The following is a 24,729-nucleotide window of genomic DNA, read 5'->3' on the forward strand; positions in this document are numbered from 1 at the left end:
TTACAGCCTACCTACATGTTTACGTAGGCTGTAAATACTATTAAAAAAATAAAATGATGTTAAATGATGTCATTATAACAACCATAGTTTGGGGTGACAAACCATTTGTTAAGAGATAACATCTCAATTGCTAGGCATCAATTTATTTTTATGCGATGACTAGGGTTGCCAAAATTTCTTCAGCGAAATTTAGTATTTTCCAAAAAAATATATACAATATGGTACTTTGAAAAAATATATAGTATTTTATGGAAAACGAGCTTGCGAAATCTGGGTTTTAGGGACCTTACGTGTATTTCAAAAGGTTTTAACGACTGAAATATGTTACACGCACCAATAGGGTTGGCTAAATATGCGTAAGAGTGTATTTCAAATTTGAATTTTGGAGAATTGCTAAGAAAGTGGTTAAACCTTGTTCTGGACTATTTCCCGGCAGAAAATTCGTCGGCGTTTTCGATGTGGTTTTCAAGAAATTTATAATGCAGTTTTGAGATTGATAACCCGTTCTGCTAAATCATTAATTTTTTGAAAAAATATTCACATTTAAGTAAAATAGTTTTCTGTGTCCATGCACGTTGGATGTACAATATGTGCTTGCGTTCCTATCATATCTAGTGATATGAAGTCACCACTTTGATGAGGTTCGCGAACATAATTTTTAAATAAAGTGTATCTTAGATTTTGGTGTTGAATATATAGTATTTTTGCATACTTACTATATATTTTTTAAACTGTAGATATATAGTACGTAGACTAAGAAACATAATTCAATACTATTTTGGGTGTTTCGTACCTTATCACATTAAATCCTATCACATATACCTACTTAACCTTCTGCAACTGAGGTGAGTTTATAGTCAACATTCGACTGAGGTGTAGTCTGTCAGGCGTCACTATATACAGCATGATTCGCTTATAACTTTCAGAAATATTAGAGCCCTAGTTTTATTTTATGATTCATGGGTGTATAGTATAACTAGCTTCTGCCAGCGACTTCGTCCGCATTAAATTCGGACTTTGTGTAAAGAGAGGAAGAAATAAGTTTTAAACACCAGCCAATCCAATTCTCAATCTATGCGTACCTACCACTACTTCACCTAAAAAGAAATAAAATGTAAGCTATTGTATTATTATAAATGAACGAATATTTATCAAAATAACGAATTCTTGCCTATTTTATAAAATAACAACAAAAGCAAGTTTAAAATAAATTATAAGGTTTGTTAATTTCAATTATCGTCAGTCAATAAGGTTGAACACTCTAAACGTCTATTCGCACCAATCGCATCAACAGCCAAATATTGTATGAAGCTCGCGCAGCCACCGCGCCGCGAACCGCGTCGAACGCGGCGACCGTTACACAAAAATGATCCTTATTTATAGCATGATATTCACGCGCGATGGCTTATTACCGTAGGTATTTCATGTATAACTTTGGTTTTTCTTTACCGATTTATATGATTCTTTTTTTATTGAATAGGTAATGATGTTAACCTTTATTATTTAGTGTGAGTAAGAGTGTTAGAAACGTAATAGTAGACAAATATTATCAGAAAGCTCCGAACTACTAAGCTATCGAGAGTTACACGTGTTATTGTGAGTCAACCATAAAAGGTAGACATATGATGTCAGGGGATGTTTTTTACATAATTTTAAGGAGAACATTTCCGTCATACATGGTTTCGAGGTAGCTTTAACCATTAAGGCTGCACACGCGACGGAAGCTTAAAAAATGGAGTGACTTCTCCCGTTTTCCCAACATTTCCCTTCACTGCTCTACTCCTGTTGATCGTAGCGTGGTGAAATATCCTATAACCTGCCCAGGAGTGTGAAGAATAATTGTACCAAGTTTCGTTAAAATCCATCAAGTAGTTTTTGTTTCTATAACGAACATACAGACAGACAGACAGACAGACAAAAATTTTACTGATTGCATTTTTGGCATCAGTATCGATCATTAATCACCCCCTGATAGTTTTTTTTGGAAATATATTCAATGTACAGAATTGACCTCTCTACAGATTTATTATAAGTATAGATGAAATAAAAATAAATAAGCTTTCTCAAAACAAAAAAACAAGTTTAGGACGGAATCATTTATTGAGATCAGTATTTTCATTACTTTTACGCTTAAACTTACAAAACTATTAAAAAAAAAAAACGAAATCATAAAACTTCTATAAAACTGTTCATTAATCTTTTAAGCATTATCTTATAGCTCTAAAACAAAAAAAATCAACAAGATATAACGGTTCAATAAGGCACAAATCAGTCTCAAAGTAAACCTTAAATCTAAAGCGTAAGATTACAGTCTTGACATAGTGGAGAAGAACATTGTAGACAAATTGGCATTTTGCATGTGCAACAGTGGTCCCTTGTTTGTCTCTTCAATCTACTGGGGCATAGGCTGCATAGTTTCCTCCCTGCAGGACCTGGTAGCTGAGCCACGGGTGGAGGGGGAGGCAAATCATTGCCTAAAACTCGCGTTATAGTAAGACGGAGTTCTCTGGGCAATCTGTCATTATAAACGCGTTCTTTTAAGCCAGGAAGAACCAATTCTCTTGCCAAAGATAGTAAAAAGTCTCCTCTTCGCAGCTTGGTGCCTGGACAAGACCTTCTTAGACCTTCCTTTTAAGACCATAGAAATTCGTTTTTTTTTTAACCATCCTGGTCACCACAAACTAAAGAGCTGAGGGGCTCCTCGTCTTCAGAGTTAAAATCACTCTCGCTCGATTGGGTATTCTGTTCCTCGAGGTCTTCGTTTTCCTCTTGCTGTACACTGTTTTCTTCCACATAATTAGGGTCTTCTACCGAATCATCAAAGTGGCTAAACTCGTGTTCTTCTTCTAATTCATTAAGCCAATCCTCAATCTGCTCATCATCATTTGTATATCTTCCACTGCTGTCTCGTTTTGGTGCCCTACTATCTATGGTTTGAGTGGCCATCTAAAAAAATATGAATGTTGTCTGAGAGACACTATACTGTTACTGATGAAACGACTCACAGACACTATGAACCTAAAAATATATTGGGTAGGTGACGTCTTTCAGAATCAACGTTTATTGCTGTACTTACGTCTGTGAGACACCGGCTGTCGACAACTCCAAACGTACACACCGCTGCGCTGCCCGCGCCTCACTGACCGTTAGCGCGAGCCGTTACAGGAAGGTACTGAGCGAGACAGAGCTGCATCACGCCATATTACCATTTGGCGACGTATTTTGTGATTGGTGGTGTCCGATAGACTACCACCTCAGTCGCAGAAGGTTAAGTACATTATATTCTATGGCGAATTGTAAAAAAAAAATAACCTAATTCATTCAGTGGTTTGGCCACAGGAGTCATTTTTCGTTTTCATAATTTACAACATCATGGTGTAAAGCAGAGAATATAAAGTTAGGAGTATCAAATGTGTGACAGCTGTCAGTTTTCAAGGGAGAATTTTCGTTGTTTCGCGAGCTCGTTTTTTGTTTATATCCATAAAATACTATGTAGTTTTCAATGTATTTTTTTTTGGAAAATAATATATTTCGCTGAAGAAATTTTGGCAACCCTAGTCATCGCATAAAAAAAATTAATGCCTAGCAATTAAGATGTTATTGCAATCTCCTAACAAATAGTTTGACACCGGGTCCCCCCTTTATGGCAGAACTTTTTATGGCATAATCTTATTTTGCATACCAACAGTTGGCATAACCTTCATTTCGCAGAAAATCGTGTGGCATACACTCATTTCGCATAATTTAAAAACGCATAATTTTGGCAAGCAGAATCATCTTTAGGCATAAATTTCATATTCATAATACTTAAATAGTAGAAACATCATTTAGCAGAAAGTTGTCAGTCAGAATTTCAAGCATGCAGAATGCAAGCAGGCATGCAGTATGGAAGTAAGCATGCAACATGGAGCAAGCATGGCTTCTGTCACGGCTCCGGCGCTGCGGGGCTCCGGCGGTACCATGCGAGCTTATCGTCGCAGATGGTTTTCACGCTCACCACCGCAGCTTCGGCTTACTGGCCGGCGAGCCGGCCAGCCTCAGCCGCGTCGGCAAGCGTTAAAACTACCTGCGCCTCAGCTCGCAGGCCGCCTCGCCCCTCCGCGCCTACGCGGTTTTGAATTGCACTCTAGGGGTAGGGCAGACAAGACTACGTGGTGTCGGTTTTGCAGCGATTCGTTTTCGTTACTAGCTTCAATTTTTAATACAATGTTTTTTAATTGAAGGTTATAAATGACAATTTGCTAAATAAATTGAATCTAAATTAAATTCTTCCATCTTCATAGTACGCCAAATGAGATTATACCAAATAATAGTTTCTCAAAATATACATTATGCGAAACGAAATAATGCGAAACTCTAACTATGCCAAAAGCAATTATGCGAAATAAAATTCTGCCATCTTAAAAGTATGCAACTGTAAATTCGGGCATATAAATATTCGGTGAAACAATAATTATGCTAAATATTTTTTATGCCTTAAAAACATTCGTTGAAAAAAAATTATGCCAAGTGTGTTATGCCAAATAAAATTCGGCCAAATAAAATTCTGCCAGATAGAAGGAACCCTTTGACACCCTATTCCTATGGTTGTTATAATGGCACCATTTAAGACGTCATTATATTTTAATCATACCTAAACATGTAGGCTGTAAATAGACAATTTTTTTTTTTTTTCATTTATCGCCCTACCTTCAACGAGTCAGCCAAAATGGCGTTATTGCTCCACAAAACCTTATTTTTCAACCAAATAAGGACATTACATAAGTCACCGGTTAAATTAAGTATACCAATAACTTTCAAATGGGATGTAAATTATAAGAAATGGGATGAAGCAAAAATTTTGCATTTTACAATTAGTACCCACTGCTGTTTGTGGTGGGTCAATAATACTACCCCTATACACGATTAAATAAAGCAATGTTATGTATAACATTATATTTTTGGAATATACCTACTACGATAGAACCCAAATTCTAGTTATTTAATTCACGTTGTGAAATGTTTAAAAACCTAATAGTTGTTAAACCTGCCTCGTTGCTTTAGTGGTCGCAAGCGCGGCTGCTGTTCTCGAGGTCTCGGGTGCGATTCCCGGGTCGGGCCGAAATCGCTTTGTGAGTTTTCTTGAACTTTCACAAAGCAGCCCGTAGTCTGGAAGTTGGTGATTGATTCACCCGTGCATCGGAGAGCACGTAAATGTCGGTCCTGCCTCTTTCCGGCGCCTGATTTCTTTCCGGTCGTGTCGGATTGCCGTCCCATCGGGTTATGAGAGTGAAGGAATAGGGAGTGCACCTGTGTCTGCGCAAATGCTCGTGCACTACAATATGTCTTGCGCAGCTGGCTGATCTCCTTAAATGAGAACAGCCGCCGTGCGTGGCCGAAATCGGCCGTGGACGCCATTAGTTGTTAAACGTTTTATGTCCAATCTAAAATGGATGTTTAGTTTTTAATGATTCTACAGTTAAATTAATCTTAACCATATTTACCTATAGGATGCCTTATGGGTGGTATACTCAAATGAACTGCGTAATCAAAACAATTTAATTTGACAAAATGCATCAATTCACCGATTGTATTATTCACAATTATTATATCGATAACTTAATAAGCTCTCTGTCGGCACACCTCTAATATTTGCAAAAAGTATTGTATCTCTCCTTCAGTGGGCAAAGTATAAATTCGCCGTTTCATATTTTCATAAAAAGAATGTTCGAACTCAGCGTACATTTTATCCATTTGCAATTCATCATAAAGCTGCTTGATTTGCTTAACATGTTCAGGGTCTTTGCTGCCGTAGTATTCTTTGAAAATAGAACGTTGAGCTTCATTGCAGCGCTCCAGCGCTGTTATGGCAATCCAGGAGAGTTTACCTTCTTGAATATCTGTGCCATCTTTTCCATAGGTAGCTTTGTCCCAGTAGACGTCTTTGAAGTCGTTCTTTAAAAAAAATACCTATGATTTTACGAGACAGGGATACCTACACAAGGGATTTATTTACCTAGGCACTTCAAGTTACTCCAATTTGTAAAATTTTACCAATCAACATTGAACCTTAGGCCTCCAATACACGGACCGCTTGAAGCTGTCAGGGGCCCGAATCAGTTGCTACTGCTCGAGCGTTTCCTGTATGTGCGTCCATAGAACTCTGCAGGTCACTGTGTAGCTTGAAACTGTCGCCTGTGACTAGGGTTACCATGTGACAGTTTTTGGATGGAGACATTACAGAAAAAAAATCTGCCAGTTTCATCTCTATTTTGGCACAAAATGCAAACGTAGAACTTACATTTTCTCTCGTCAACGCCCAGTGGAGTAAAGAAAAGAAAAATTATAAGAATTAAACAGGAAAATTACAAAATTGAGTTATGTGAAGATTTCGGGTGTGTCGTACCTAATCACATTAAATTAAAAACGTTAATATACTGGTTATATATGTCGATTAGCACAAAGGAAAAAAATAAAATACGTGAAAATAAAAAATAAAAATTATCAAACAAAGTAAATAGAATAAAAATATGCGAGACTTAGAACACCATGTAAGAGTCAGTCATTACAAACAACTGAAATTCTCCCTTGAAAACTGACAGCTATCAAGTGGTCAAAACATTCGATACTCTTAACTATCTCTGCTTTACATGATGTTGTAATTTATGAAAACGAAAAATGACTCTTGTAGCTAAACCACTGAATGGATTAGGTAATTTTTTTACAATTCGCCATAAAATATCATAAAGTATATGTGATTTAATGTGATTAAGTTACACAGCCGATATATAAGAAAAGAAAGAACTATAAAAAGAAAATATCAGTAATAAATATCCTTCTTCATTATAATCTGTCGGTTTTTACTTATTACCTACAGCGTTTTGCTTTAGACAGGCATTTTTCTGAAAATTCAAGCATTTGAGATTCTATGGACAGGCCCGCTATTTGCATAAGGTAACCCTACCCCTGACTGCTTCATGTATTGCCGGCCTTATTGTGTCGAGATACAGTGTAAAATCAATTTAACATATCTGTTGCTTGATTATTGCTTATTTATTTAAATTTAGGACGCCCACACGAAACTGCGATGCAATGCGATTTTGTGCGGCAGCCCGCTTGGTACGGTAACTATACTTTCAAGTGTAGTCAGCCGTATGTACGTGTTTTTAGGTTCGATTCCAGGTCAGGCAAGAATCAATGCAACGTTTCTAACTTTGTACCCATGTTCTTTTTAAGTATATCTTGGACACCAATGACTGTGTTTCGGATGGCACGTTAAACTGTGGGTCCAGGCTGTCAGTGGACATCATCGGCAGTCGTTACGGGTAGTCAGAAGCCAGTAAGTCTGACAACCAGTCATACCAAGGGGTATTGGGTTGCCCGTGTAACAGAGTTGAGGAGGTCAGATAGGGCAGTCGCTCCTTGTAAAACACTGATATTCAGCTGTACCCGGTTAGACTGGAAGCCGACCCCAACATAGTTGGGAAAAGGCCGGGAGATGATGATCGACATGCCCCATGCTCACAAAAACGATACAATTGAAGGTATGGTTACGGGTTGTCGGACAAAATCGCATCGCAGAAATTCATGTGGGAGCCTTTATTGCTTGATATGCTGGCGAAAGACTACTTAAAATATTCTGGGTTTTATACCTGATATTGTAGAAGTTTACCAACTTCAAAGCAGATGTTGATTTGCTCTGTAAGATCTCTTTCTTTTCCGTTCTTCACTAAAAGCAGAGATACGAGTAAGGGCATTGTGAAGAAGAAATAGGCACCTTTTTGTATAACGATGGTATTGAATCGGTCCATGTTGAATACTTCCAAATTATTTTTTTCCTTACTGTAACTTGATGAGTACTCTAAATATTGTCCTATTCCTGTGTACATGGCTGTCTGTAAAGGTTTTTTTTATGTTATACATATAATACATAAAGGACTATCTAAGTTATCATAGTCTTACGGTTTCGGGAATGAATTCAATAAAAAATATTTTCAATTACATATTTTTGTATAAAGGCTCTTTTTCCAAGTACTTAGCATAATCTAATACAAAGGTACTTACATCATGAATAATCTTAATCAAATCCACATAATAAGGTTCTTTCTCGAAGTTAATTTGCAAGACTTCCATCAGACATAGATATATGAGCATGCTGTCGTTAGTCGCCGATGTACCGACTTCTGGTCGTAGGTACCAGCATGTCAGGCCACGGCGAGTCGTGTTTGCGTCCAATATATCGTCTATAGTCAGTAGGTTTGCATGTAACTGTTTTAAAAAGTTTTGTTTTGAGTTTGGAATGTCGTCATGATGGCTAGAAACATTTTTTTTTACATTTATGAGGTTGCAATATCGTCATGGCCAGTTCTATGTTGGTCTACTCCTACTTAGGTTACTGATAAATCTCTTTTTGTTACACAGTAATTAAGTAAGATGCATCTGCAATAAGAATCGTATGAAATAATTGGGACGGTCATTTCTTCCTCAAAGTCAGTAGGTGTAATGTAGGTACCTATTTTATTTGTGATCATTTTTATATTGCCATTTTCAGGATTCGTATCAATGAGGATAGTGGAGAAATTTGTTAGTGTAGAAATCACTGACATGGGCATGGGCATAATTTAAAACAAGTTTATGGGAATGTTCGTACTTACAATTTCTAAGCACCATCCTAGAAATCGTGCTGTGTGCAGTTTTTCTTCTACGAAGTATTTTGGATCTTCCATTATCTGATAGCCGAAGGGAACAGATAATCCGGTGCTACGTTTTCCTCCGTGCATTGTGTAATCTAACATCTATGTTAATAAAGAAAAAAAAATCTATTTGAGACATTTCAAAAGAAGGAGATGAGTATAACTGTCTTTTTGGAAGGCCAGCAAGGAGTAGGTATTTAAACTTTTGACAGCAAAAAAGGTACCTAAACGTATTTTACTAGGCAGCTAAATAATTTCTTGGACAAAAACTTGGCAGGAATGGGGAGCCACACCGTATCACCTTTTAAATGATTGAAATAAAAAATACAGCTCTAAAGTGTATCCCCCACCTACATATTAAGACACCTGAATCATGATTACTCACCTCTTTAATCCTGGTACCAACTTCAGGCAATTGTTTCGTGAACTTAGGACTAGACATTAAGGATTTCATCACTTCGGGTCGGACTTCATCAAATTTCTTATAATTTATATCCGATTTGAAAGTTATTGGTATACTTAATTTAACCGGTGTCTTATGTAATGTCCTTATTTGGTTGAAAAATAATGTTTTGGGGAGCAATAACGCCATTGTGGCAGACTCGTCGAAGGTAGGGCGATAAATGAAAAATACTCGTTAAAATTGTATATTTACAGCCTACGTGTTTACGTAGACTGTAAATACTATTTAAAAAAATAAATGTATGTTAAATGGTGTCATTAGACCCATACATACCCATAGTTGGGGGTGACAAACCATTTGTTAAGAGATAAAATCTCAATTGCTAGGCATTAATTTATTTCTATGCGATGACTAGGGTTGCCAAAATTTCTTCAGCGAAATATAGTATTTTCCAAAAAAATATATAAAATATGGTACTTTGAACAAATATACATAGTATTTTATGGAAATGACAAAAAAACGAGCTTGCGAAATCTTGGTTTTAGGGACCTTACGTGTATTTCAAAAGGTTTTAAAGACTGAAATATGTTACACGCGCCAATAGGGTTGGCTAAGTATGCGTAAGAGTGTATTTCAAAGGAGATCATTCAAGTCTCGAACATTTTGTACCCAAAAATGAAAGTGCCGGCCAGAGTAAAAAAATAATAGATTCTTGTAGAGAATAATGGCCTGAAGATTTTTTACTATTATATACAAGAATCGTCTACAGTTAACCCCCAGGCTGCTATTTGACTTTGAAAATCCAAAAAAATCCAACAATGTTTGGAGCATTACGTTACGTCCCCAAACTGGAGAAGGCAGGCGCTGAATTCAAACGACTCCTGCCTAACCTGGGAAGTCATCAAATGACCCCCCCCCCCACTCCCGCTGTGGGTTAGCAGCGTGAGGGAAAGTCAAACTCTTACTAACTAAAACCCAACATGTAGATACCTTCTTAAGCCACCAGGTCCACGGTAAGTCGTGCGAATAATCCCGCAGCCCCGGCAAGCCTTGGCCCTGGTGTCATCAGGGCCAAGGCTTGCCGGGGCTGCGGGATTAATCTGGAGGTTGCTGACGCCAGAGTAAAAATATCGTTGACTCTCGTCGAGGATAATGCCCTGATGATTTTTTTACTATTAAGTATAAGGAACGTCTTCGGTTAACCCCCTGACTGCTATTTGAGTTTAAAGTGTGAGTACTGTGAATAAAAAATCTATACTTGAATGTTACGGGAAATAACATCCACAGTATTTTTTAACTGACCGAACATCTACGATACCCCTCCTGCTAAACCGAGGAGCCTCTAGCTGATTTAAACCCATCATGTTCCTTCTGACCATTTACCAGGGCCGCGGTAAATCTTTCGAACAATCCCGTAGCCCTAGCGAGTTTTGGCTCTGGTGGGCCCCATTGGGGATTGCTGACTCTCTGTGGAGGGTGTGGAACAATGCACGCCGCCGACACGGGCCTGTTGTCTCCAAGGAGACGGAGGGACGGTGAGCCACACGAAATTCTATAGAGGCGAGCATGCCAGAAAAGGAGCTCATCCCACCCACTGCGGTGGACGTGGAAGACACCACGCGCGTCGGGTGTCGAGACGACTCCAGGCCACCGTAGACTTAGGTCTGTGGGCCATGAGTTTAGGGATGCTCGTTCTTCCGTTTCCTTGGAGACAACAGGTCCGTGTCGGAGGCGAGCGTTGTTCCAAGCCCTTCACAGAAAGTCAGCAAACCTCAGTGGGGCCCACCAGGGCCAAAACCTGCCGGGGCTGCGGGATTCAAGTATAGAATTTTTATTCGCGGTTCTCACATTTTAAACTCAAATAGCAGTCAGGGGGTTTACCAAACCCCAAGGACACGGTGGACCATACAGCCCAGGAGTGCCCTGCGTGGGAAGGGCACCGCCGGGTCCTCGTCGAGGCTTTAGGCGGCGGCGACCTCTCGCGTCCGGCCCTGGTTCAGGCCATGGTCCGGGGCGAGAGGGAATGGGATGCCGTCGCCTCCTTCTGCGAAGCGGTCATGCTCGAGAAGGAGGAGGCGGAATGACAGAGAGTTCGCACCTCTCATCCCGGCCGCCGCGCTGGACCAGGTAGACACCATGGGCGCCGGGTGTCGCGAGATGACTCCCGGCCACCGTAGGCGTGGGTCTGAGGGCGGTGAGTTCGGGTGGCTCATCGTCCCTCTGTCTACTTGTCGACGGCGCGCGTTGTTCCACGCGCTCCTCAAAGAGATGTCAGCAACCCCAGCGGGCCCCAGTAGGGCTAAGGCCTGCCGGGGCTGCGGGATTGTTCGCGTGAGTTACCGCGGCCCTGGTACGTAAAGGGCTTAAGAAGGCACATGATGGGTTTTTTTAGTCAGTAGCAGTTCGACTTTCCCTCACGCTACTAACCCACAGCGGGGGGGGGGGGGAGGGAGGCTCATTTGATGACTTCCCAGGTTAGTCAGGAGTTGTTTGAAGGCAGCACCTGCCTTCTCCAGTTTGGGGACGTAATGTAATGTTCCAAACATTGTAGGACTTTTTTGTATTTTCAAATTCAAATAGCAGCCTAGGGGTTAACTGTAGACGATTCTTGTAATAGTATAAAATCTTCAGGGCATTATTCTCTACAAGAATCTACTATTTTTTTTCTCTGGTCGGCACTTTCAGTTTTGGGTACGAAATGAATCGACTCAACGAAACCTTGTTCTGGACTATTTCCCGGCAGAAAATTCGTCGACGTTTTCTATGTGGTTTTCAAGAGATTTATACAATAAATATGTGCTTGCGTTCCTATCATAGTGATATGAAGTCACCACTTTGATGAGGTTCGCGAACATAATTTTTAAATAAAGTGTATCTTAGATTTTGGTGTTGAATATATAGTATTTTTGCGTACCTACTACATATTTTTTAAACTGTAGATATACAAGCTGTTGATTTGCATCCGTGCCATAGTCAAAGACGTAATTATGCTAATGATTCTCGACCCAAATCAATAAGAAAATTGGTACGGAAATTTTTGATTTTTTTTTTTTTCGGAAAGTCGTCAATGCCACCTACCCGTTTTCAAACTCGGCGCGTGTGTTACTGGCCTCAAAACTGTGCTGCGCCCTCACACAAACGCAAACACAAAGCATTCGCAACGATCACTCATGAATTTCATTCATAAAATTGGATTATTTCTGAAATACTATGACATTACAATGACATAAAAAGCAGCGCATATTAAGTATTTCCCGTAAACTGTAATTCCAATCGATTTATTTACGTATTTTATGCCCTCCTCCTGAAGTATGGCACAAATGCAAATCAACACCTTGTATAGTACGTAGACTAAGAAACATAATTCAATACTATTTTGGGTGTTTCGTACCTTATCACATTAAATCCTATCACACATACTTAAGTACATATATTCTATGGCGAATTGTAAAAAAAATAACTTAATTCATTCAGTGGTTCGGCCACAGGAGTCATTTTTCGTTTTCATAATTTACAACATCATGACGTGTAAAGCAGAGATAAAGTTAGGAGTATCCAATTTGTGGCAGCTGTCAGTTTTCAAGGGAGAATTTTCGTTGTTTCCCGAGCTTTTTCCATAAACTAACTAGCTACTACTAAGTAGTTTTTCAAAGTAATACATTTTTTTTTTTGGAAAATACTATATTTCGCTGAAGAAATTTTGGCAACCCTAGTCATCGCATAAAAAAAATTGATGCCTGGCAATTAAGATGTTGTTGCAATCTCCTAACAAATAGTTTGACACCATATGCCTATGGTTGTTATAATGGCACCATTTAAGACGTCATACCTAAACATGTAGGCTGTAAATAGGCAATTTACAGCTTGGCGGCTCGACCATTACACCGGCGTAATCCGTTATTCCAAAGTTTAAACATAGTTGCTGCGTAGCAGCGTTACAGCTAGTACACGAACATGGTAGACAGTAGACATGACAATTAAATGCTTAACTAATTTATATTGTGTGCTCCTATCTTTGTCTAAAGGATTGAATTTTTTTGTATCGAAGTATACTTATATAAGTAATTCAAATCTTCAGTAATGCGGACATTGTCAATGTGACTGTGCTTTATTAGTTAGTGCAATGGCATCATTGCTCCGACGTAGTTCGTTGTACTACAAGCAGTCGAGAACACGATTGCAAAAAAATGCGGCGGCCATTAGTGTCCGTAGCTTTAATTTGAACGCAGAGAAAAGAGCCTTCAAGGATGTATTGCCAGAAGTCATAGACACTGTTTTGAAGGGGCCCAAGTTAACTGATTTGCCTGATGTTAGAAAGTGGATAAGGCAGGTTAGTTATTTCTTTGTATTTCTCTAGTAACTTTACTTGAAGAGGTGAACAACACTTTATATCAAGCTTCTACAAGCTGTCTAAAGACAATGACTAAGACATGCCAGCATAGTTTGTCTCTCCTCGTGTTATTGTTTTGAGTGGGAGAGTACCTACTTTAGATACGCATTTAGTTATTTTTAACCGACTTCCCAAAAAGGAGGAGGTTATCAATTTGGCCGGTATATTTTTTTTTTCCAGTTATTAGAAAACACATTATGTGGAGGAAAACTAGGCAGAGGACTCATGGTTTCAGCTGGTTACCGAATGTTTGAGGAGCCATATAACTACTCAAAAGAGATGCAGCATTCAGCTCGTATTCTGGGGTGGTGTGTTGAAATGGTAAGTAACATTTTATACAATAAGTAATTATAGGGTATTAAAACATCGTACAAACATCGATATGACCACGGACTGGTAAATGCAGCGTAGAATGGAAACAAACCAGATGGTTAGACGATCTAACAAAGGTTTCAAGTAGGCACCGGAAGCTGGCAGCTTACAATCAGTCCTTTCCAAAATCAATGGGACTGGACTGGACTATGTTCAGAAGTCTTCGTCATTCATAAGGCGCATTTTTAGGGTTCCGTACCCAAAGGGTACCTTTAATAAATATTTTGTGGGGCCCCCACATACAACAAACGTGATTTTTTTGTCCGTTTTACAAATAATGGCAGGGAACCCTTCGTGCGGGAGTCCGACTCGCACTTTGCTGTTTTTTTTTATATTCTCTGCCAGTTGCAGACATCATATCTGATAGCGGATGACGTCATTGACGGTGCAACAGTTCGGCGCGGCAAGCCCTGCTGGCATCTGCGACCAAATGTCGGGATTTCTGCCGTAAAGGATGCAGTACTTATTCAACAGTGCATTCTGGATATACTGGACATGGTTTTCGGGAAGACGCCTTTTTTTACGGACCTGTTAAGATATTTTAATGATGTAAGTAGTAAAAAAAAGAACAGATAATTTAACATAAGGATAGGAAGGTCTTAGGCGATTTCTAAGAATGATCGCTGATTTGATGGAAAGAGGGCATTATTTATTTACTAGCTTCTGCCCGCGACTTCGTACGCGGATCCTGTCCCTTATGCCAGCGACTATGGGGTCAGCAAAATCAAAGATCTGAATAGTCGCAATAGACGTGACCATAGGGATAAAAGTAGTGATTCTAATTAGACCGCATTTAAGTTGTGTGTGGCAAAAATATTACACGTAGGTATTATTTCGTAAAAAAACATTAAATAGATGACAAAGTCGTGGTGACTTAGTGGAATTCGTGGTGGTTTAGTGGGTAGAGAACCAATCTCTCAAGTATGAGCGTGCGTCTTTGATTCCAGGTCTGGCAAGTGCCTGCCAATGCAACTTTTCTAAGTTCGTATGTACTTTCTACGTATATTTTGGATACCAATGACCGTTATTTGGAGGGGATGTTAAACTGTAGGTTCCGACTGTCATTGAACATTCTTGGCAGTCGTTATGGGTAGTCAGAAGCCAGTAAGTCTTACCAAGGGGTAACCGGGTTGTGGAGGTCAGATAGGCAGTCGCTCCTTGTAAAACACTGGTACTCAGTTGCATCGTGACTGAAAGTCGACCCTAACATAATTGGGACAAAGGCTCTTGAGATAATAACGACAATAATAATGAGATATAGGCACCGCAAGACATCTGAGGCTGATGACGGGGAGTAGCGACCCCGCGGGGCTATACCTAGTCTTGCCATAAATATTGTAATAAAGAAAAAAGAAAATTGTTAACTGCAAATAACATTTATTACTTTTACAGTGTGTCAGTTTAATACATAAATATAAAACAATTAAAAATATAAAAAGCTTATTCGAAGTGGTCTCCATTGGCTGCAATACAGTCCTTTAAACGATGAGGCCAGTTATCAATAGAAGCACGCACTCTTTCCATGGGAAAATTCTTCACTGCCAATCGTATAGATTGTTTTAGGGACTCCAAATTATCATGGCGTTTAGAGCAAGCTGTACTCTCTAAAACTGACCACAAATCATAATCCAGCGGATTAAGATCGGGACTAGACGACGGCCAGTCTTCAGCTCTGATGAAGTCCGAAACGTTCGATTCCAACCAAGACTGCGTGGACCGAGCTTTATGACCCGGCGCCGAGTCTTGCTGGAAGGACCATACTTGGTTATTGAACATGGTGATGTTAAGGGGCTTAACTACCTTCTCAAGAATGGTATCTTGATACACTTGTGCCGATGTTTTGATACCTTTTTCACAAAAATATGGCTCAGTCACTCCTTCATAGCTAACACCCCACCAAACCATCACTGAAGTCGGATAATGTCCACGTTGCACTCTGTCGACTAATTGGGAAGCTTCCTTAGAGCTTTGAGCATAAATACGGTCATTTTGTTTGTTAAAATGTTGCTCAATTGTAAAAATTTTCTCATCCGTAAACAAAATTTTTCTGTGACCTCCCTTTGCGTACCGCTTCAGTAGTTGTTTCGATTTTACCACCCTATTCTTCTTTAAATTATCAGTTAAGAAATGGCCAGTGCGTCTCTTATAGGCTGCAAGTCCTAAGTCATCTTTTAAAATACGCGACATGGTTCTAGGTGCTATCTTCATTTCCCGAGATAAAATCTTTTGCTTTCGGACAGGATTTCTTCGAATTCTTTCCCTTACTGCTTTGACCACCTTTTTCGTACGAACACTACGTGGACGGCCAGATCTTTTTCTGTCACAAACAGAGGAGGTCTCATTGTACCTATTAATAGCCCGGTACACAAACATTTTACTAATACCAAGTGTATGGAGAGTTTTAAAAATTGCATTTGGCTCCATACCTACTTTGTGTAATGCTATCACAGCGATTCGGTTCTCTTTATCACCCCACACCATTTTAATATCGCAAAATATTTTACAATGTATTGGCGCCAAAATGAGAAAACACAATGAACAATCATATAAAAATGACAGATTCGAAATTCAAATGTAATATTTTTTTATAATTAAGTGTAACAGTATTTATGGCCAGACTAAGTATATACTGAGTTCTCCAGGGAGAGTATACTGTCTCCCATCTCCGGCCGGTCGGAGTGAACCATGACGGGGGTAGGTCTCACGCCTCTGGCTTGGCTTGGCCGTCCAGAGTGGAGTCGCTAGAGCAGGATTAGTGGCCCTGCTCGGAGGGTAGGTGCCTCATGGTAAGCACAGGGAGCGCGTAATCCGCGTTTAAAGTCCGCCGAGGTATCCTCACCCTTCAGCCGCTCATGTCCCTATTGCCCTCTTGTTGCTATTCAGTGACTGGTTACAGTAAGTGAGGTGGCGAGTCTCCACCTGCCGTTTTTACATGTACCTAATACATTGTCATCCACTAACATCCCATCAAAATAGCCCAAGTAGTTTTCCTCCATAGTTAGCAATAGTTTAGCACAGAACCGGGGATTGTCTTTTTTTTAACGACGTCCACCGGGGATTGTCCTTGGGTTCATTTCTATAGTGTATAAAGGGATAATCGTCGGTTTTGTGTCACCATTTCATTAAAGTTGTCTCAAAAGGGCTTCAGCGTGTTGGCTTCGACCCCACGTTTGCCTTCCAAAAATTTGGAACTCTGTAGTCCCGAGGTCTGGAAGAGATATACAAAATAATAATGAAGATAAAACGCAACAAAGTTAGAGAGTGGAGGCTCGTGACGCCACGTCTAGGTATGTAAAATTTGTACTAAGCAGTGACTTAACACGAAATTCAAGCGTTGTTGTATCTTCGTTATTATTTGTTTGTGAGAGAGAGAAAAGAAAAATGCGTGTCCATTATTTTAGGGTTATCTAAAAGACGGACTAATTACTTATTTTGATTCACTATACCTATTTCATAACATTCATTTCTATACATTTCAAGTGTAGTATTGCTCTTGAAGTTCCACATCAGGTGTTCCAGATCTTCGATGTTTACACGTCAATAGAGAGTGCTTATCAGATTGAACCACTTTTGCTAAAACGTCATATCTTTATAAGCTATAGTCTAGCTGGGCTCCTGGGTTTCCACATTAGGTGTTTTACATCTTCAATTTTTATAAGTCAACAGAGAGTGCTTATCAGATTGAACAACTTTTGCTAAAACGTCATACCTCTATATGCTATAGTCTAGCTGGGCCCCTGGAGTTCCACATAAGGTGTTTTAGATCTTCAATTTGTATAAGTCAATAGAAAGTGCTTATCAAATTGAACAACTTTTGCTAAAACGGCATACCTGTATATGGTACAGAGAAGCTGGGCTCTTGGGGTTCCACGTGCCACGGCACCATATTTGTATCTCTTATAGTTTTATTGGTCTGTTGGAGTTCTGCATCAGGTCTTCAAGTTTCGAAGATAAATTATAGCCTATATGTTGACCAGGCCTAATACTGATACAACAAAGAAAAAATCATTGAAATCCGTTCAGTAGTTCGGAAGATTAGCGTATACAAACAAACAGACATACAGACATACAGACATACAGACATACAGACAAACAGACAGAATTTTTTTTTTGGATTTGTGCTCCATTACTGTTTCTAAACCCCACCCAATTATTATTTTTTTAATATATTCAATGTACAGACACAGTTTTTTTACAGATTTATTATATGTATAGATGTACCTACAATGTTTTTGCAGGCTATGTATAGATCAACACTGGGCGAACATCTCGATTGCTCGACAGCGTACAGCAAAGAAAAGAATAACATCGATATGTTACATATGGACCACGTTAATGCTATCGCTATAAACAAATCAGCATACTATTCAATCAAATTGCCGATATTTGTTGCCCTACTCTTGGTGAAGAATGGAAAAGACATGGCTTCTAAAGAACTGGATAATATTTGTATAAATATCGGTAGATTTATGCAATGTCAGGTACCTACATTTTTTTTCTTTTGATAGACAATTTATCTAAAACATTCGAGTCTAAAAATATTACCTATATAGGTCGTTCGAACATCAAATTAAACGTTAGGTACTATTAAAAGTGACAGTTTACGAATGCTAAAATTATTGATATTATTTTCCTTTAGGATGATTACATGGACGCCTACGGCAACGAAGTCGTCACCGGCAAAACTGGCAGAGACATACAAGAAGGCAAATGTTCCTGGGTAGCAGTAACAGCGCTGCAGCACTGCAACGACGCACAACGTTCCATCTTCAAACAATACTACGGCAGCAACGATCCAGAGCACGTGAAGCGCATCAAGCGGCTTTATGATGAAGTGCACCTGCCTCAGCTGTATGAAGCGTGTGAACGAACCGCTCATGATGATATAGTGCGACAAATACAAGCTATTGAACATGAAGGAGCAAGGCATTTCCTCTTAGAAGTTTTGAATGTTGCTTATAAACGAATTTATTAATTTCGTTTTTTATTGCCATTTTTACAAGGCAGTGTCAGTTCACTCAAAATTAACGTTCTGGCCACGGTCAGAGTGGCGTATTAAACGCCACTCTGACCTTGGCTTATAGCCTGAGGCCTGGATACTTTGTGACATCTCAGCTCATCTTTTGGCCATTCATCCGGTCTCATAAATCTGAAAAATCAGTTCAGCTGTTTCACTTAACTGATTCCGTTTGGACTGGTATTTTGTATGCTTATAAATAGACAGCAATTAAACACAACTTAGATTATAAATTATATTATCAAAAACAATGATCACAAGAACACTTACTTATAATAAACATACTTTTAATAAAAAGATATTGTTGCGTATTCTACATTAATGTGCACTTATTTACAATAATAATTTAGTGTGGTAAACTGTACAAAAGTCTACAATTTGAACAAAAATATTTTTATCGGAAACTCAACTATTAAAGTACCTATATTGTTCAAAAGTTAGACTTGCAAAGGAGGTAGCATTAAGTAAAGAGTAGATGGTAGTTAGAAGACAATGTGACATTTAGTAATCACTAGATAGTCCTTCTAGATCGAATCGCTAAATATTCTCGCCACAATTCTCGATTGGACTTTACGTAAGGCACATAAAAGGCCAGCGTAACGATTTGCAAACCCAGCGATATAGCACGCCAAAAAGTTACAAATTTAAACATCACCCAAATCATAGAACTTAACATTACTGCGCTCGTCAATGCAAAGATTACCACAACCATAGTCAGACGACGGCAAGTCTCCATCCGTCTTTCTTTCTTAGTCATCACACCAACGCTTCTAACAAGAACCAAGTTCCACAATACTTTAACGAAAATTAACAAGTTCACAGTAAAAGGCAAAATGTTGCAAGCAGCTAAGAGCCAGCCACCTTCCCGTCTTTCTGTCATGAATAACGTAGTTAAAATTAAAAATATTACAAAAGGCAGCACCCAGCCAAACAACCAGCTTTTAAGATACTTTCTTTTAATATCATTTTGGAAAACTTTCACGACATTGACGTAAAATATGTAATTCATCACCAGCAACCAGTGGTTGTATGCCATTGTTAAGTAAAGGAAGAAGCTAAAATAAATACGTACGAAAATAACGTTACGTGAATAGAAGTCCGTATTAACGTAAAGCATTATCATGCACACGAAAGTAAGTGTTAACCGGAGAATGTTCACTAAGACTGCATTTAGGCACATAAAGTTTTTGAAGTTCCGAAATTTTCTGATGATTTTCCACGAAATGAGTCCGTAAATGAGAGTTAGTATGGACATGGTTAGCACAACACCGACTGAAACTGCGTACCAGAGTAACGGCGATCCCTCTAACCCGATTAGAATCTCGTCACTTCTATTAAACTTCATGATCACTTATTTTATATTCTTGTACTATTCTAACTATTTTTTCACCTCATGGCTTATAGTGGTTCACCGAAAGCTATCAACAGTCTGGCATAGACTAATGTGATTAGAACAGATTTCGACCATTTGACACGCAAATAGATTACCTTATCGTAACCGTTCTTAATGGAGCTGGTACTCAAAGGGCTTTTGATAAGGCTTTATCTATGTAATATCTAGGATGAAATTCAACAGCATAGGCCGGGTTTCCGACCCAACGTAATTTATTAACAAACGGAAGCTCTAAACTTTTCTGCATACTTTCAAGGACTATGCAAAATTGTTGCAAACAAAATTCATCATTTTGGGCCCATACATTCTTAGGTACCAAAAATCTATAAAGCAGAGAAGAACACGATATGTAATAGGTATAGGTACCTACATAAAAGCTGTATAGTTTTAATAGACTCGTTTATATGTAACATTCAAAACTTCTAATAGGAAATGCCTCACTCCTTCATGTTCAATAGCTTGTATTTGTCGCACTATATCATCATGAGAGGTTCGTTCACACGCTTCATACAGCTGAGGCAGGTGCACTTCATCATAAAGCCGCTTGATGCGCTTCACGTGCTCTGGATCGTTGCTGCCGTAGTATTGTTTGAAGATGGAACGTTGTGCGTCGTTGCAGTGCTGCAGCGCTGTTACTGCTACCCAGGAACATTTGCCTTCTTGTATGTCTCTGCCAGTTTTGCCAGTGACGATTTCATTGCCGTAGGCGTCCATGTAATCATCCTGAAAGACAATAACAATAATTTAAACATTCGTAGGTAGGCTCTGCAACGCGGGTATTTTTTATGTTACTAGTAGGTAATTAACTTTTTCAAAAAATATCTGTCCATCAACAGCCAAAAAGAGAAAAACATTAAAGATACTTAATTCAATTTGAATGGCAGGTTATACGAGCTATACGAGCCAAATATGGCCTCCGCAATTAAGCCAACTAATTTTTTTTTTTTCCGTTTATCGAATACAAAATACCTACAACAAGTAGAAACACGTTTGTTGATTTTGATCAAATCCGGACTATCTACACTGAAACTTAAAATAATGGTTCAATATAGTACCTAATTGCTTTTTTTATTAACTTTTTGGGTTTTTGAAAAAAAAAGCCTCGATAAAAAGATAAAAATCAAGATTGTTTATCTTAAGTGCAAACTCAAATAGAGTTAAGTATTTTTTAAGCTTTTTATTTATTAAGAAGAAAAATGTATTAAGTGACGGATAATAGTGTACCGTCAAATAATACACTGGGCAACGATTGGCCCATTTGTGGATGTTTTTTTTACTTTTAGCAATATAGATAATTATTCAGTTACGGCTAGATAGGTACCGTAACTTGACCAATTAGCTAAAATTCAATGCGTTAAACATTTCAACTGCCGTTTATTATTTTCCGAGAGTTGATCAAGTACCTAGAAAATTGATCAACTTACGAATCTTATTTTTCGGTGACATATTCAAAGGTTCCTACCTGATATTGTACCAATCCGGCTAAATTCATGCAAATATTAATCAGCTCTTGAGAAGCTTTCTCCTTTCCATTCCTCACTAAAAGTAGGGCAACAAATATCGGCAATTTGAAGGAATAGTAGGCTAATTTGTTTATAGCGATAGCATTTACGTGGTCCATATGTAACATATCGATGTTATTCTTTTCTTTGCTGTAGGCAGTCGAGCAATCGAGATGTTCACCCAGTGCTGTTCTGTACATTGACTGAAAAAACAAAAAAAAAACATCAAATAGTTACATATCTTTGTTCCTTAAACCAATAAAAAGCAGCCCTTTCGGATGTTCCTTTATCGTGTCAGGTGAACACCAAATCCAATCAATCCCTTTTTGCCAGTAAACGGATCTTGCTAATATTCATCCTATCCTTAATAGGTCGTTTTAATTCTCTTTGCAACTCACCTCATTAAAATATCGTAACAGGTCCAAATAAATGGGCGTGTTCCCGAAAACTGTGTCCAGCATTTCCATCATGCATTGTTGTATAAGTACGAAGTCCTTTATAGCTGATATCCCGACATTTGGTCGCAGGTGCCAGCAGGGCTTGCCGCGCCGAACTGTTGCGCCGTCAATGACATCATCCGCTACCAGATATGATGTCTGCAACTGTTAGAAGGGTAGATATAATTATATATTTTTTTATCAATCGCAGTGGAAAAACTACCAAATGAATCTTCGTTACTTAATACAAGCCTATTTTGAAGCCTCGTAAGGCAGTTGTGCCAAAAATCAGGTCTTATGGAACCTCGAGATTCACATAGGTTTATTTATTTTACAGTTAAAGAAATATTGAAAGCTATATTACCATTTCAATACACCACCCCAGAATACGAGCTGAATGCTGCATTTCTTCTGAGTAGTTATATGGCTCCTCAAACATTCGGTAACCAGCTGAAACCATGAGTCCTCTGCCTAGTTTTCCTCCAAATAATGTGTATTCTAATAACTGTAACATATTAAGAAGACCTTCTTATTTTAAAAGTTTACAGATTTTCCAAATCTCAAAGTTAAGTGCAATTGACAGGGCAGCTATGATTGTATTCCTATGTTGTAGAAGTAGTTAGTAACTCACTAACCTGCCTAATCCATCTTCTGACATCAGGCAAACCAGTTAATTTAGGTCCCCCTACAACAGTGTCTAGGACTTCTGGCAATACAGCCTTGAAGGCTTTCCTCTCCGCGTTCAAATTAAAGTTAGGAACACTACTGGCAGCCGCACTTTTTTGCAATTGTCTCGACTGGCTGCAGTACAACGTACTACGCCGGAGCAATGACGCCATTATAGTAACTAATGGACAACAGTCACGCATAAAATAATCTTATTATTGAAGATTTCAATTACTTATATACCTACAAAAAATGTGATCCTTTCGATAAAGGTGGGAGCACACGATATTAAGTGGGTGGGTGGATTCAGCTTCCTACGTAACGTTAAGTACTTTGGCTACTCTCTTTAGGCTTGTACATATTCACCTAAAATACGGATACACTTGCATTTACCTGAACAGCTAAACTATGTAAATGGAAGTAAAGTCAGCTACAAACCCTATTAATATTATAAATGCGAAAGTAACTCTGTCTGCCTGTCTGTTACGCTTTCACGTCTAAACCACTGAACTAATTTTAATAAAATTTGCTACACAGATTGAGAAAGAACATAGGATAGTTTTTATCCCGGCATTTGAAGAATTCTATTGGAAACGCGATATAACCGAACTCCACGCGGGCGAAGCCGTGGGCGGAAGCTACTTACAAATATTATATTATCCTATCGTATATAGCCCGCCTAACATTAATCAATTTTCTTAGGAATCATGATTGAATGACGTTCTTGATTCGTGTAGACAATAGAAAACAATTATTGCCTCGTGTGCCAATCGGTTTTTGGCTGACAAAGGAAGGAAAGAAAAAACCTGCCTGAGTAAGGCAACTTGACTACTTAATTGAGGTAAAATAAATAAGTTTATTAATTCACAAAACATAGCAATTTAAAAGGGTTTTACCACCAATTAGGTACCTACTCACTTAGTATGATTTTTACACTCATTCATTACTTACATTTTCTCGACTGATTGAGATAATGCGTCAAAGAAAATATTTTTCTTGTGGATTTTGCAAGGGGGCCCGAAAGTGGAAAAAAAAATATCTCGATTGGCCGGTGCTGGGTAACACAGACGTGTTTTCATAATTAATTTGATTACTATGCCTTAAAATTTGTATCTCTATTATCTAATTTTAAATGAGTAAAATACGATTTCAATAATAAATCATTTATTTATAAAACTCCCATGTACTTAACCTTGTATGCAAATAAGTGTACTTATATATTTCAGAAGAACAAAGAACACTCATCGCTCATAGTTACAAAGGTCAGTGAACCCTTTAATTAGTGTTGATATAACAATTTATTTTCAAATCACAACGACTTTAAGAGACATAAAACAATAGGCATGATGACAGTAATCAAAAATCATTAAAATAATATATTTATTAAATTAAACTTGAAGCTTGGAATATAAAAGGCGCATTGTTTTCTTTATTAATAATGTGATTAATATGTATTTTTATTAAGTAAAATTACGAAATAAGGCAATCCGCCATGATATCTTGAACACCAATCAGAGCTCGTGACGTCATCTCTCAAAACAACTCGCGCGAAAGCGCGCGAACGTCACATTTCGTTATTGTGAACTTCCACTACGATCTTTGTTTTTAATTAATTAATTGTTTATAACACGAGTTATGGAGCCCAGATTTATCAAGGCAAACAGCGCTAATTTGCCTAGAATTGATATCATAATGCTGGGAGAGTTTTTGGCATCAAATAAAGATTTTTGTTCAGCTGAATTTAGAAATGTTAAAACTTCCATGTAAATATACTAGTTTAATTTTAAAAAACTTTCATGTAAGTGTATTAGTTTAATTAAAAAAACTTCTATGTTAGAATCTAGAGAACTATGTAATAGCTTACATCAAAGTGATCT

The 24,729-nt window shown here is 38.4% G+C and overlaps 3 protein-coding genes across 6 annotated transcripts; 1 reads left to right on the forward strand and 2 right to left on the reverse strand.

Moving 5' to 3' along the window:
• Nucleotides 1-5,520: 5,520 nt before the first annotated feature.
• On the reverse strand, nucleotides 5,521-13,663 carry LOC124638399 (farnesyl pyrophosphate synthase 1, mitochondrial-like). 4 transcript variants are annotated; one of them, XM_047175351.1, is made up of 7 exons: nucleotides 13,164-13,663; nucleotides 12,905-13,094; nucleotides 9,058-9,273; nucleotides 8,634-8,774; nucleotides 8,044-8,247; nucleotides 7,632-7,874; nucleotides 5,521-5,934 (listed from the first exon to the last, which is right to left on the reverse strand). In XM_047175351.1, exons 3-7 carry the CDS (start codon nucleotides 9,262-9,264, stop codon nucleotides 5,599-5,601), a joined length of 1,131 nt encoding a protein of 376 aa, XP_047031307.1. In that variant the 5' UTR covers nucleotides 9,265-9,273; nucleotides 12,905-13,094; nucleotides 13,164-13,663; the 3' UTR covers nucleotides 5,521-5,598. The 4 variants fall into 4 exon arrangements, with proteins under 4 accessions (XP_047031307.1, XP_047031308.1, XP_047031310.1 ...); XM_047175352.1 differs by having other exon boundaries at nucleotides 12,905-13,016; nucleotides 13,129-13,663; XM_047175354.1 differs by lacking the exon at nucleotides 13,164-13,663 and having other exon boundaries at nucleotides 7,632-7,708; nucleotides 7,823-7,874; nucleotides 12,905-13,073.
• On the forward strand, nucleotides 13,199-19,115 carry LOC124638400 (farnesyl pyrophosphate synthase 1-like). The gene is made up of 5 exons (XM_047175356.1): nucleotides 13,199-13,405; nucleotides 13,646-13,786; nucleotides 14,183-14,386; nucleotides 18,076-18,318; nucleotides 18,477-19,115. Exons 1-5 carry the CDS (start codon nucleotides 13,199-13,201, stop codon nucleotides 18,810-18,812), a joined length of 1,131 nt encoding a protein of 376 aa, XP_047031312.1. The 3' UTR covers nucleotides 18,813-19,115.
• On the reverse strand, nucleotides 19,076-23,056 carry LOC124638401 (farnesyl pyrophosphate synthase 1-like). The gene is made up of 5 exons (XM_047175357.1): nucleotides 22,822-23,056; nucleotides 22,551-22,691; nucleotides 22,148-22,351; nucleotides 21,710-21,952; nucleotides 19,076-20,970 (listed from the first exon to the last, which is right to left on the reverse strand). The coding sequence occupies exons 1-5, from the start codon at nucleotides 23,053-23,055 to the stop codon at nucleotides 20,635-20,637; spliced, it is 1,158 nt and encodes a 385-aa protein (XP_047031313.1). The 5' UTR covers nucleotide 23,056; the 3' UTR covers nucleotides 19,076-20,634.
• Between the last annotated feature and the right edge of the window lie 1,673 nt (nucleotides 23,057-24,729).

The sequence above is a fragment of the Helicoverpa zea genome, chromosome 17 (assembly GCF_022581195.2).
Source record: "Helicoverpa zea isolate HzStark_Cry1AcR chromosome 17, ilHelZeax1.1, whole genome shotgun sequence".
NCBI classification, from domain to species: Eukaryota; Metazoa; Arthropoda; class Insecta; order Lepidoptera; family Noctuidae; genus Helicoverpa; species Helicoverpa zea.

Excerpts from the sequence above, each read along its gene's own strand:
- LOC124638401 (XM_047175357.1), bottom strand. The coding sequence starts at position 23,055 with ATGCGTGACTGTTGTCCATTAGTTACTATAATGGCGTCATTGCTCCGG. Across the intron at positions 22,692-22,821 it reads TCAGAAGATGGATTAGGCAG|TTATTAGAATACACATTATT; the intron begins GTTAGTGAGTTA and ends AATATGTTACAG. Across the intron at positions 21,953-22,147 it reads TGTTACGATATTTTAATGAG|TCAATGTACAGAACAGCACT; the intron begins GTGAGTTGCAAA and ends TTGTTTTTTCAG.
- LOC124638400 (XM_047175356.1), top strand. The coding sequence starts at position 13,199 with ATGGCATCATTGCTCCGACGTAGTTCGTTGTACTACAAGCAGTCGAGA. Across the intron at positions 14,387-18,075 it reads TGTTAAGATATTTTAATGAT|GCTATGTATAGATCAACACT; the intron begins GTAAGTAGTAAA and ends ATGTTTTTGCAG. Across the intron at positions 18,319-18,476 it reads GTAGATTTATGCAATGTCAG|GATGATTACATGGACGCCTA; the intron begins GTACCTACATTT and ends ATTTTCCTTTAG.
- LOC124638399 (XM_047175351.1), bottom strand. The coding sequence starts at position 9,264 with ATGGCGTTATTGCTCCCCAAAACATTATTTTTCAACCAAATAAGGACA. Across the intron at positions 8,248-8,633 it reads TAGGATGGTGCTTAGAAATT|TTACATGCAAACCTACTGAC; the intron begins GTAAGTACGAAC and ends TTTTTAAAACAG. Across the intron at positions 5,935-7,631 it reads GTAAACTTCTACAATATCAG|AACGACTTCAAAGACGTCTA; the intron begins GTATAAAACCCA and ends TTTTTTTTAAAG.